Genomic DNA, 14,771 nt, shown 5'->3' on the forward strand with positions numbered 1-14,771 from the left:
ATAAAGTCAAAATAAAAAAAGTATGCCAGCTCTCTCTGTACACTTTTTTTTTTTTTTTTAGTCTATGGTACAGACAGATAGAATTTTTTTTAAATATTTTATTATATAAGAGGCTGATGTGGTAGAAGGGAAAAAAGCAAATGATGATCCTTGAATATTAATTAGTATTTATTAACAAACATTTTTGTAACATCGTTTCTTTTCAATAACTACACACTTACAACAATTGCATCCCAAAATATCACGTCTATGTACAAACATCAGCACATCTGTTATATACAATAACTGTAATGTTTGATGTCAGAATACAGAAATCTTAACAGATCACCACAAACCGGTGTTAATGAAAATGGGGTAAAAAAAAAAAAGTCACAGATGCATCAATACAAAATTGACACGTGTTAGAAAACTGTATGAACTCCAAACATGCACTGATGAGATTTCAATGCGCATCATATGTACATATGTATAAAATTAGACATTTACACAAATATTATTTACAAGCCATTCCATTTTCCCCAAATAGAAAATAAAAAATATGACTTCATATTTTCAGATGGTCTATGTACATATATCACAGCACTTACAGATGGTAAGAGAAACACTTGGCATTCAGATCTTTGACACACAGAAGTTACAGGCAGAGAACTATACAATAATAAAAGCACTTTTGAGACAACTACTGTACGGACACTGACATGAAACAAACAGACCAGAAATCTGAATAATTTAACACCTAAACAAACAGCAGTGTCACCTATAAACACACTGATTGGCTTTTCCATAGGAATTAATGGCATAGGCTATTAGACATAATTCAGCAGTGACAGCTCGAATTGCCCTTATTTCATGCGACTGAGGCCCTTAAACAAGATAAATTAAGGAAGATGGGAGAAACAGACATAATCAAATCAACATATGATCTAAAACAAAAGTAATAAATACTTAATCTTGTTCACCTCAAAAAATAAGCAATTGATCGTACATTTTAACCCCACATAGTCTAATGGCATCCTGCTAGTTCATAGCTTCAGTTGTCAGCAGCACTTTCATCCACACTTTAGTGAACCCATCCAGAACTTAATCGAATAAGATCCTCTGATCTGAAGCATATCATCTGAAGGTGTTGAGGGACCACATTTGTAAGTTTATCCCTCAGCGCATCCCTCTAAACGAGCTCTGTTTGTTTGCCCCAAGAGAGCAGAAGCAGATGAAAAGGAACACAATAGAAGGGGTATGTGAAGGAAAGTAATACAAGAAATAAACAATAACCTTCTGTGCACAATACTGAAGTTTGATGTAATCAAACCCCACTCAGGTCTCAATGTTTCAAGTTTGCTTATCCAGTTAGATGCACAAAAGCATTTATAAATATTAAATTACATACAAATATTACTTAGTTGTGTACAGTTTCACAGATATTCCTCCCAAAATGTACCTTTCAATCACGATTGAAATGCATTTTTGGTTGTAGCACCTAAAAACCTTTAAATTTCAAGTTTCTTCTTACGGTAGACATGTCCCACCTCAGATCATTTTTTAATGCAGTCTAGATGTGTGCTTATCAAAAGCTGGCTTTTTTTTGGACACTGCTTTGAGATCCTATGCCAGCGAGCAGCACAAATACTGGCGACACACACAAGCCTTGTGCAGCTCAGGGAAACGTTTCTAGCGTCCATAAGCACTTGCAACTGGAAATGGCAAGGCACTTTGAACTTGAGCTGGCAAAGGTTATGTTTCAACTTGATTTGCGGTCGTGTAGGGGTGATATGGGTGGAAGTTTTCAGCCACAAGGCAGCATGGTTGGTTCAAAGCATCCACTCAGTTTGTTTTGGCTCTGTTGGTCCGACGCAATTGGCACGATGTTCTGTCTAGTGTTCTGGTGCTATTAAACCACATTGAGCTCAGTGGAGTCTGTTTCGGAGTCGATCTCATTTTCTCTGAAAAAAAAACAAAAACAGGACACAGTAAGGACACAGGCAAAATAATTTTAAGAATGCCATTTAATCAGCTTTAGAGGTTTAAAAGTGGCATGTTAATTTATAGATTTCGAGAATGTTGAGCAGGATTAACGTCTTTAAGCAAAACATGTGACTGAAAGACTTCAAATCAATAGGTGGCTTTACCGTTGTTCATTAAGTATTTTGCGGTTGCCTTGTCTCTTTTCCTCGTTGATTGGATACGAGATGAATATTAGCAGCCCGATAATGATCAAGACTATTGGAGCAGCAGACACCAGGATCTTCAATGTTAAATCGACTTCGGCGGGTTGCGTGCAACCTCTCGTCACATAGCCGGCAAAACTGTTTGAAAGAGAAGAAACGAGAGATTAATCTCTTATTCATGTTCATCCAGATAAATCCAACCTCATGACTGATCACTGAATCTCACAGTAAAACACGATCCTATATGGTCATGTCTCCAAACTCTAATCGCATTAAATCTGAATGTCAGGAGGCCAGACTGATTCTCATACAGTAAAACAAAAAGCCGGGCTTAGTGGATCATGAACACTATAATCCAATTTAAAAGCCAGTATTTCATGTACAAGGCTGTGAAACTTACTCAAGACTAAGAGTTGAGACCCCCAAGGAAACTCCAGATGCAAACTTGGTGAAGAACACATAGAAGGAGTAGAAGATGGCTTCATGGCCCTGAGATTCAGGATTTTGGACTTTAAAATCATCCACGGCGTCAGGAAGCATGGACCTGAGCATATAGGAAAGCACACTCCATGAATAAAGTGCACCAAATCTGTAAGTGCACACGCATTTGTACAATTCTCAGGTACTTACCATGGCAGGAGGAAGGCCGCTGCAACGCTGACTCCAGCGGCAAAGGACACGACGTACGTCACAATAAGATTGCTGGGCACAAAGACGACGGAGACCAGGAAAGGCACTACAGACTGCATAGAGAATATAAACCATCAGTAACAGGAATCAAAGCATCAATTACAGTCAGAGGCGGACAAAGTACACAACTCCATTACTTGAGTGAAAGTACAGATACTGCTGGTCAAATATTACTCCATTACAAGTGAAAGTTGTAAAGACAGATTTTTACTTAAGTAAAAGTACAGAAGCACTTGCTTTTAAAAGTACTTAAGTACCAAAAGTAAATTTCCTTTTTTATGTCAATGCACAAGTAAATGTACTTAGTTACTGTCCTCCTCTGATTACAGTAGATGACAGACAAGAAGCAGCCGCTGTTGGTCAGTTAGTGTAATTCAATGAAGGTTTATGTGCCGCTGCCAGTACTTACTGTAGTCCCAATATACACAGCGGTCTTCTTGCCAAATTTTGTGAGGAACCATTGCCAAAATGGGATGGCAAGTGTGGCGGAAAGCTGAAATAGAGAAAATTTAAATAGAATTAGCTCAAAGACAACTACTGTAAAAGTGTGCAGTATGAAAAAAAGTTTTAGTTTTTGTGTATATGTTTGTCACACCACATGATGATGATTTGGAAGACAAACATTTTTCAAATATTAAACATTTTGATGATCTATGCCGACAGAGATATCAGTTTGTAATACAGTAAAACCAATGCACTGCAAGATGGTTTTCGTGACTGATAATGAAGTGCGTGAACAAGGCATTAGCTAAGATTAGGTTTCTGGCAATTAATTTATCTATCTACGCGTTCACACAGGTTCCCAGCAGTAAGAATGCTACCTAACACACCTTTCTGACAACAATACTGGAATGTTTTGAGCCATATCTAGGACAATGCCTGAAAACGTTCTATTCATGCATTCAGCTCCCTGAACGAGGCTTATTGTAGTCTGAAAAAAAGTCAGCAGACCGGGTTTTACATGACTACAATAATACTCTCTTATTGAACATGAATTCTTAAAGGAATCTGTGGTTTGAACACTCTGATCTCAAGGACAAAAACAAATGAACAAGACATTCTTGTTCTTTGAAACTAGATGAACAACCTTTTTCTTCCTTGAACAATAATCTAGTTGTCAATACTCTGGATATTGACAACTTTTCTGCGATACTGGAGCATTTTATGAGTAAAGCCGTGAGTTGTGGGTTGGTTAAGGCGTAATACATTACTGGAAACACTAGTCTATTCAGATGGTCAGCAAAAATGGAACTTGTATTATGCAAATGTGTTATGTAATGGACCCAATAAGTGCTTTCCTTTTGTACATTTGTCTGTCAAAATGTCACTGTCAATCACTCCATAATGACACCTCACCTATCTTTACAGACCATACAGAGTCTTTAGCATTCAAAAATTTAGTTTAGATTTAGTTTGCTCACCATAATGACGAGAAGGATGTTTTGGAAGTCATTTCTGAAGCCAAGGGTGTAGCTACAGAACAGTGCAAAGTTTCCCTCCAGAAACTGCAAGAAATGTTTATAGAAATAATAAGCTGCACAGTAAAGACACATTAGCAAAACCTAACAAATACAGCGATCGCCAAAGGCAACAGTGCTCGTCCATGGCGGTCACAGCTTAAACAACCCAAACGGCTGGTGGTGACCACGGCTCAACATGAAATGAATGTATCATTTGCACAAGAACTCACCATAAAAGCCAGAGAGGTGAAGAGGAAGCCCATGACCAGCTTGGCATACGGGCCGTGACCCATCACCATACGAATGCCCTGGAAGAACGACATGGGCTCAGTCCTAACCCTGCAGGTCTCTGTCAAAAAGAAGAGAGGCAAGATGAGATGATGGAAACAAATGGCAATTAATGGTGCAACATCAAATGCAAAGAATAACAGAGCAGTGGGGAAGAGCCTAGGATTTTTCCCCACCAATTCTCAGGTGTTAGCTTACTGAAGAATCATAATGAAGGAAATTGGTGCACACAACCGTATACATTTTGATTAGCTGCCAAAATGAGTCATTGCATTGCATGACAAGGGATCTGCCACAAAATATGTTGTTTAATTGCTCGTATGTTTTCATTTCTAAGTGTTGAGCATGATAAATCCATAAATGAGGTGTGATGATGAGCCAAGACTGTGCTTGATTTTCCTTAGAAAAGTCTACTGAGGTCTGCATGTTAAGGCTCAGTATTTTAGTTTAAACTAAACTACTCTAGAGAACACCAATAATAACCTTCCTTTACCATGCGCCTCATTTAGACAGCCCTATTTGTGCTGTGAAAGCTAATCACCCTGCTAAGCATATTCACTGGCATTTCCTACTGACTCAAAGAAACCCGAGCAGTGTGGAAAAACCCGGGTACATCTGCAAGCAACTTCATGGGATTCATTGTTTACATACATTTCTCACTGAAACAGAAAGTATGGGTGAGACATACCGAATGGATCATTTCCCTGTTTTAAGACAGCCAATTGGCTTTAGTTAAATCACAGTTAAAAACTATGATTTGCTGTTTACAAGTCAGTTTCAGTAGTAGGGACATTTTTAGAGAGGATTGGACAAAAATCTTTGTTATGCAGCATGAGTCATCAAAGTTTTGGTACATTTCCAGCATTTATACTTGTAAATTTTACCAGCATATTAGAAGATGAACCTTTTCTAGATATACACATTTAAACTTTCTACAAGACCTCATAGCTATCAGCTTAAAAGCATAACATTAAGTCTTAAATTATGATATCATAAAGTCTTTAAGAAAGAAGCTATACTACCATTCAAAAGTTTGGAGTCAGTAAGATTTTTTTTAAAGAAATACAATACTTTTATTCTGCCAGGATGCATTAAATTGATCAAACGTCACAGTAAAGACATTTACGATGTTACAAAATATTTCTATTTCAAATAAAGACTGTTCTTTTGAACTTTCTATTCAATTCAAAGAAACTTGAAAAAAGGGTATTATATACAAAATATTAGGCAGCACAACTGTTTTTTCTACGCCAAATCAGCATATTAGAATGATTTCTGAAGGATCATGTGACACTGAAGACTGGAGTAGTGATGGTGAAAATTCAGCTTTGCATCGCAGGAATAAATTACAATGTAAAATATATTCAAATACAGTTATTTTAAATTGTAATATTTCACAAAATTATAATTTTTACTTTATTTTTGGCAAAATAAATGCAGCGAGAGGATAATAGACTACCTTTAAAAACATTAAAAACAAATCTTACACCGACCCCAAATCTTTAAACAGTAGTGCAAGTTTAATTACATAAAGTTTCATTTGTAATAATGTAACTTTGCGGTAGTAGTAGCACTTACCTTTTTGTTCTTTCACCCCAAGGAACAAGACCATGGCACAGACGACATAAATTGAGCAGATGACACCAGATGCGATCATGTAAGCATTTCTCTGTGGGAACCACATGATACCAGGCATTTAATACCAATATAGCAAGAATTTTAATTTGGTCAACCTTAAAAGAAAACATCCTTACCAGATGCTCCAGTGAAACATGAGGCTCAGTGATGTTGACCTCGGGAGCCACCTGCAGATCTGTAGAGTTCAGGTCCTTGCCACTGCTGATACAAGGAGCGTTAGCCATTCCCACAATCTGACCTTGAACAGCAGTGCCAATGAGCGTGCCCAAAACCTCAACAGTCATTCCTGAGATAAGAGATTAGCGGTTAGCTGTGAATTTGAAAACGATGGATGGATGTATCTAGCTGGAGATGCTTTGAAACTCACGGTAGGCTGTGGCTGAATCCCTCTCCTTCTGCTCAGTGCTGATAAACATAGTAAGTGCAGAATACGGTACGTGGAAGCACTGTTTTTTGAGGAAAAAGACAATGCCAAAAGGTCAAGAAGGAAATTATGAGGAACTTTACAGGCTACAACTTATGGTCATATAAAGATGGTTACTCACTGTCTGTAATGTTTGGAAGGAGCAGTAGAAGATCAGGTACCAAACAACCTTGCCTTGGTCAACAGACGGCACGTACCAAATGAGGAAATAGCATAGCACGGCAAATGGCGTAGACAGTACAATCCTGCAAGGAAAAGATATATAAGATTAGAAGAAATGTACAAAAGGTAAAAAAATGAAGTATAACTAGATTGGTATTCTGCTTCCCCATGATGATAAACAGGTTTGGGATCAGGTACATGTAGATGAAGTTTACTAGTGTCATTGAACCTTGTCAAGCACTGTGTCATTTCTGTCCCCCATGACTATGAGAGATGAAAGAATTGATTGGATAACTTCCTGTCTTTGTTCAGTGACCCATGTGGCCAACAGGATGCAGAAGTGGAAATACATTGTCTGCTCTTAATCTGTTGCATCTGTACAAGGAAATACCATTTCAGGTGCATTACACGTCATAGAACTGAATGGTACCACATTTTGTTTTCCTGGTAGAGTGACTTAACATGTCGAGTAGTAAAACCCAGCATTATTTCCAAAAAAAAGGTTTGTGGAAAAAGTGAGCCTCACTTGGCGTTTTTTCTAGAGCAGACCTTAACAGAATCGAACCCCACAGAATTCCACCGATTTACATAGAATGTGAATGTTTGTATTCAGTCAGTACATCCCACGCCCCTCTCCACCCCCTTTCTGTTTGTTTACTAAATATTTTGGCTAATTCCATAATGATTTCAGCTACCAATAAGACTGCAGTACTCAAAGGTGTAGCACTACCCATATAAGTAATTAAAGCAATTCCCCAGAAAGCGTTGGCAGTTTTCGCATGAACCTGTCTGTGTTACATTTCTAGTTTAAAAAGGTACTGCAGTGATGTTATTCAAGAGAATTTAATGCAAAAATGTGTTCAGAATGATGTAAGAGTCCAAAAATATTCATTTCAAATAAGGTCAGATTTTTTCACTGAGCTTTAGTATACTATTATCATCACATATTTTGTGCAAAAACAAAAATTTTAGCCTCTCTATAAAAACAAAATAAAACAAAATATAGTTAAATGATAAATTACAATACACAAACTGAATATTATTTTTTAAAAAGTTCACCCTGACATTATTTAGATTAGATATTGGACTTTGCTTGCACTGAACAAAGTAATATTTGTCTATACAAACTTAATAGGACATAAAGGTAGGACTGGGCTTGCTGGATTGGGGGTTATTAAAGTGCATTTGAAATTATTCACAAGAATATCTTCTGAACTAAAAGCAACAAAACTCAAAACCTTTTACAGCCGTTTTGACCTATATACTACAGTATAATTCTATTATACAATATCACCAATCTATTAAAACATTTATGAAAATAGATTGCATATATTCGATTTCTCAACAGTTTCTTAAATCTGAATTAAAATATGTAATCAGAAAGCAAGAAAAAGTCTTAACTGAACAAATATTAAAGTGCACACATATAGCAAAAAAATGCGGCTAGTTCAAAACAGTAACAATCTCACTCTACCAGCAAGGCTGCCATTTGAACTAAAGTAACCCCAGTATGCTGCCTTTAGATTTGAAGCTGTGTTGGTCTGCCTCTGATTGGACGACAGAGGTGGTGTGTTGTGGGTGGGACCACTCAAGAGTTGCTGCATTTTGCATATACCGCCCAACCCCCAAGGCATGCAGCATGAAAAAAGGAGTGTCTTTCTTTTGAGCCTGGCAGCACAAGACAAATGTCGTGTTATTCATGCCATTTGCGGAATTACACCTCAGATAATTCAATCTACACAACATGAGTCGCTTATAGACAGAAAATACCCCATGGATTACGGAAGATCAGAGATGCTCTTAGCCGTTCTGACTCTAAATGTTTTTTTAGGTTTATGGTGCCTTCAAAATCATTTACGGTTTATGAGATCCTATCGCATGTTCAAATATTGACATTTTCTTTACAGTTCCCCAGCTCATGTAATTTAATATACCATTGCAAGTGTGACTAACCTTTGCAATAAATTCCCTTTCAGGATTATGATAGCTTAACTCACATGCTTGTGACTATTAATAATGCATGTGATCAAGCATCGAGAAAATGAAATTATACAGGCTTGTGGTCCCATATGACTCTCCACGGGGATAGTTACGGGAGAAAAAGTCCCTTCTCTCCCACATATACCCAGAACTACACCAACAAACCTGTCTCATGTACTCCCAAGAGACATCACAGCACAAGTCTAGCATCACTAGGGATCTTGTAATCACACCACCCTGAGAGGATACAACCATCTTGCTCAGATCCAGTGTCACTGAAATGAGCTCAATAGGGCAGAACTTTCTCACCAGCTTCCTACCAGATTCCTTCACATGCCCCGAGTCCAGTTAAAAAGCAGACGCACATTCCTCACCCCATCCCCCCCATTACCATTACTTCCTCTGAGTGGTTTTCCAATTATTCATACAATGAGTGACCTCCTACTTCTGATGACTTGAACACTCTTCAAACCGACCATCATTTGGAAAATAAGACGGAGAAAGTGGAATCTTGTACAGTGCTTTTGATGTTAGCCTGATCGCCTATTTTTCCAAGGTTGAGAACACCAGTTAAGAAATGATAAACTGGTTATTTGCTTCATTTGATGCTGCAAACCCAGATTTCTCACAATCTAACCCAATAAGGCTTTCACCAAACCCAAAAGCCTTCATTGTGTAGAGAACCACACAAGCGTTCTCTAAAGCAGACACCTCCATCGTCGCAGGCATCACTGTCACTACAGATAAGGCTTGTGCGAGCGCAGGGTTAAGGGTCACTAGTTGCAAAGTTTCAATTTTTCAGTTTTGTGTTGTGGGAAAGAGCTGTTCATCTATCAAAAGATGTGCTGAAAAATAATTGGTCGCCAGCCTCGTGAGGTCAAATTAAATACAATATTAGCAATTTCGATTTTCTATGAGGTTTGCACTTTTCACAACCAAATTACCAACATTCAGGGCATATGGTCTACATACAGTGAATTTGTTTTTGCTAGAAGTAATATTTAACTACACCAAAATGAGTAAGAAGCTAAATTTTAACCTAAATTATGCCGTCACTTAGTAGCTAGTTTTGGACCAAATGTTGGTTTCTTAAGCATATTTGCCTCCATATATTCTGCAATACAAGTTAAGAAAGGGAACCATTTAACTTGCTTATAATTTGTTGCTCAATGGCAAGCATTTCTTGTTATCAGGACACTGATAAAGTGGTTTAGTCATGCGTGTGATGTAGAATCAAATCAGATTGGCCGGCTGAAAATGCAAATTGGCCGAAGGCAAAGCTACTGTGGTGTGTCCAGCTCCCCGCCCGTCACACCCCTCAACCCCCCATGAGAGCTCAGGGGACTTCATTTAGCCCACAAGCCTCCTCTGACTTAGAAACATCACCAGATACACTTGGCTCTCTCACTTAAAGACTACCTCCTGACATTTCACAACAACAGAGAAATGGGTCAGAAGACAAAGCAAGTGTCGGAGCAGAGATTAATTTGGGACGTATTTTAAATGCAACAGAGGAGGCCTCTGAGTTAGTGGACGGTTGAATTGTGAAACTAATTTTCCTAAGAAGGGCAGACAGTTACTACAGGCAACATGCTCCTTAAACAAGACAATTCTGAATCTTGTTTAATGTTTAATGTGAAAGATTGCTCTGAACATCAAGGTATGAATGCACAAAGACCTAGACAGTAAACCCTTGGAGAAATCCAATGAAACTGAGGTGAAGAAAGACTTACCAGGGCATCATTCGTCCAAATCTGGTCCAGGGACTCCGGCTGACTAGAAAGCCCACCGTAGGGTCTGTGATGGCATCCCATGCTCGACCCACAAACAAGATGATGGAGGCATAAAATGGGTCCAACTGTCAAGAAAAGAGAAAGACCAGCATGTCATCATCATCACACATTACTGGTTGAGAGTTTTCCAAGAACTTTTATTCAGCATCAGAATGGACTAAATGATAACTCAAACTAACTGATGAAATACCAACATGAAAAAGTAAAGAAAGACTTTTTAAACAGGAAAATGTTCTGTTAAATATTAAATTTTTACATTGGTGATAAAGAAGAGATATGTACCACTGCATATCAGTTGCAGATATGACTTATGATAAATCTACAAATATTTATAACCGTTTCGAGGGCTAGGCAGCATGCAAACTACAACAACTTCTTACAGAGATCAAGAGGAGCACATGAGGCCTGCCCAATGACCTTGAGATACATGAGATCATAAACCACATGATGTTACTCAGTTGAAACTGTTTTACTTCCAGTACAACACACTTGTAAAACTGCTGGAGGATTGTGTATTGTAGGAATAACTGTTAATTATGGGATTAAACACGTTAGCTGAACTAACACTGGGAACCTGTCTTCTGTAGTCAGTGGTTACATGATAAACACCGAAGGCTATTAGAGCAATCCTATTCAGACTCTTTAATCTGGCCAATCAGCCTGCCAAGACTACAGTAGCTCCCCCAAAAGTTAATGGCATGAAAGGCCTTTGCAAAACTATTCATTTTCCAGTACAATTCCCCTTTGTGACTGTACTTGTCGCCTCTGACTATGTGAACAGGAGAGTAAAGAAACCCACGGCACTGCCCTCTGAGGATCGCAATCAGATTCTACATTCTACAAGTCATTCTGATCTTCTGTTATGAGGCACTTTCCACGAATTCATCAAATTAATCAACTATGAATATCCATATGATTAAGATGTTATTAGTAAAAACAATCACACGGTTTGACTCACCAAAGCAACGTCCAGCAGGTAGATCTGAAGGAAGAAGCCGATTGCACATCCTGTTATCTGATATGGTGCTCCCCCAATGGCATAACACAACTTGCTGCATACCGACAACCGGCCCCTTGATTCACGCTATTAAAAAAAAAAAAAAAAAAAAAAAAAAAAGAAAAAAACAGGGCAAATAGTGTAAAACAGGGTTTATCCAATTGTCTATCTTCATTTAAAACACTAAACAAACTCATTACCCGTCTAGTCTATCTATTACTTATACAGCTGGTTGTTTACGAGGCTATTGTATCATAAACGTCCAATTACAATAGTTATACCCACTAATAATCTCTATAATGGCGAGAATAATTCTACATAAACACTGGAGCTGTAAAGCAATGATTCTAGTGGCCAATTTAACGCATCCTTGCTGAATAAAAGTTGTAATTTAAAAAAAAAAAAAAAAAAAAAGGAAGAAACAGGATATGTTTTGAGACGTTCATAAAAACACACTGCAAGTAATTAAGAATTAAATACAGATGCTATATTCATTAAGGTCATATGAGTTCACAGTGTCTCAGTTGGGATTCAAACTAACACAATTGCAGCACACTGTGGCCAGACACACTAGTAATTTGGCTTAAGTTGTTGAATAGCTAGGATTTACACTCTTAGACAAGCGCTGGTTTTAATTATGTTAACACTATGCATTTCTGCTTGACTTGCTGTTTGGTTCTAATCCAAACATAACCTCATTCCCCATACAGCTGGGTAGTATATTTGGTCAGGCAGCCCTCAAGCAAGAAATCCCACTGAACACAATCAGAGGAGACAGGCAGCGTTCTTCTGTGATGAACATCAGAACATCAACTCACAGCTGATCAGCACATTTCGAGAGGCTCAGGGAGGGTCATGGGTTTAAAATATGAGCTTGACACTCCTGTTCTCATTTATCAAGAGTGGGTGTGATTTTCAGTCAGTTTGGTGACTTCTTATACATTAGTCAAGTGTCGGTCACATGCATCCTCCTAAAATAAACCATTGAAGTTGCAATGTGAAGACCTTAAGTAACTACCTTTGGCTTTATTGCACATGGTGTTCCCTCAATGCCACCTGTTCATGTTAAAGGACACTTGGACAACCTTAACACTCCAACGTCATGTAACGAATCCTATGGAAGTGTCCAACTGACACTAATTCAGCGCAACATAGCTATTATTGCAGAAATAGAGAACAATTCTTTGCCAGCTGCTTCACTAAGGACTGTTAATCGAGGATTTGTTGGCATGTAGTGTGAGTGAGTCTTTTATTAATTCTGGACCACATACTGACTTCGCTTGTGATGCCAGTACACATGGGGGTAAATATGGTTGCTATAAAGTCAACCATAAGTAGAGAAACACACATGCAATGTTTTTGTAATGATGACACTAAACAGTGAAATACTGCTGTCGAACAGGACATTTCTACAAGACAACCGATCATTTCTAGCAATTGTGATGGTATCCTCTAATGTCAGGTTTCCCTTCATCCTTGCAATGGTCAGGATAAACTAAAAAGACTCCAGCCAGTCTCAATTTAAATGATGGTGTTTTAGCCATTTCCATCTATCATCTATCAGCTGAAACTTTTGGGATGCAGAATCTATGACTCATTTAGCTTATCTGCATCAGCAATAAATGCATATCACGTTTTACAGCAATAAAGCCATATCACATAATGTCAACCTCATAAATCAAATGACTGTTTCAATTTAAGGTTGCATGGATTATCCATTCTGATGATGTGGCATGTGGAATCTAGACTTGGATCAATAGGGGATCAATTAATTAGGGCTTTGTGTTATACACCCAAATTTTACGCATCTAAAATTGCTGGGTGATTGATAGAATAATTGCCATAAATAAATTTTAAGTAAGGATTAATTGTTAGCAGACCATGACATTATTGAAAATCAATGCAAACTCTTAAGTAGTAAAGTGAAGAGAGGAAATGTGCATTAATTTTTTTAATAATTTACAAAGCATTGGGACGTTTAAGCAGTTTATGCACTTACTGAACAGAGACAGGGCTTTCCATATTTGTATTTATATTGTTGTCATATTTATTTGTTTGGCCTTTTTCTAGTTCTTTTGCTGTAATAGGGTAAGTCTTGAAATCCGTACAAAAAAAAAACCAAGACCTTATCTGTCAGGAAATTAAAATTAAATAATTTAAATAATTTAACTGAAATATGTTGTACTCGTTTAGTTAGTTTCACTATATTTAACGATTATTTGAGATACTGGGGAAATTACAAATGTTTTTCTTTTAACTGATAACCTCACGAATTCCCTCATTTAATTTAAAATACTTTCGTTCAATTCAGTGATCTCTGAAGGACAAAAAATGTAAGCACATTTTAAGCTGTAGCTATATCACAAACCCCACGTCTAGTAATAGAACAGTCAGACAGCAGCATTGAATTCAGCCGACGGCTCCCATTCAAACCTCTACTGCGCATACTAAACGAGCGATGAAACGTGATAAAATTACAACTCCGGCGTTACAATCAACGAACAGCCAGAGCATTCATGTCATTTATATCACATATAATCTCCGCGGGTCGCGAGCAGTGCAGACGGGGCGTGCGCGCTTAATTTAACCTGACAGAATGACACGTCGATGATCAGCCCTCGCCGCTCCTACGTGGCTGTTCAACAGGGAAATCATGGGAATGGGAAACACGTACGCTGCTAATAAACTTATCACTGAATGAAAGCATAAATTATTTTCAGTTCCTTACCTTTGCTGCCAGTTTGATTCCATCTGGGCTGGGTTTTTGAAGGAGATTGGTATTGGAGTACTGCTCTGCGCCCTCTCCTCTAGCCATCTCGTTCTTGAAGATTTACTTTTAAAGTCGTTTACACTTTACCTATGAATCCAGTTATTGAATGATATGAAATAAAAAAGGAAAAAAATAAACCGGTTCGATTAAAAACAACAACGTATCTGTTCGCCTAAGCCGTTTTCTTCGGAATCAACCTGTGTTTCTACCGATCCCTGTATCAGCCGGCTGTAGTAGTAATTGAAGACTTGGATGCTCCACCCCTTTCGAAGAGTCGTTCATTCTAATACAAACCCCTCCTTCTTCAACCTCGTATGATTTTCACCCTGTCAGGGGCGGGGCGGGTACAAACATGACGTCAACACGCTGACGCATGACCGGATGCACTGATTCTAATGAAAATC

At 38.1% G+C, this 14,771-nt stretch overlaps 1 protein-coding gene across 1 annotated transcript; it reads right to left on the bottom strand.

The window, feature by feature from the left end:
* Positions 1–1,342: 1,342 nt before the first annotated feature.
* LOC107724351 (sodium-dependent lysophosphatidylcholine symporter 1-B) lies at positions 1,343–14,609 on the bottom strand. The gene is made up of 14 exons (XM_016533244.1): positions 14,326–14,609; positions 11,559–11,684; positions 10,541–10,665; positions 6,787–6,910; positions 6,609–6,687; positions 6,358–6,527; positions 6,182–6,272; positions 4,546–4,664; positions 4,277–4,360; positions 3,265–3,348; positions 2,796–2,908; positions 2,566–2,709; positions 2,127–2,303; positions 1,343–1,940 (listed from the first exon to the last, which is right to left on the bottom strand). The coding sequence occupies exons 1-14, from the start codon at positions 14,410–14,412 to the stop codon at positions 1,889–1,891; spliced, it is 1,575 nt and encodes a 524-aa protein (XP_016388730.1). The 5' UTR covers positions 14,413–14,609; the 3' UTR covers positions 1,343–1,888.
* Positions 14,610–14,771: the final 162 nt, after the last annotated feature.

Source organism: Sinocyclocheilus rhinocerous, unplaced genomic scaffold (assembly GCF_001515625.1).
Source record: "Sinocyclocheilus rhinocerous isolate Xijiao unplaced genomic scaffold, SAMN03320098_v1.1 scaffold574, whole genome shotgun sequence".
NCBI lineage: Eukaryota > Metazoa > Chordata > Actinopteri > Cypriniformes > Cyprinidae > Sinocyclocheilus > Sinocyclocheilus rhinocerous.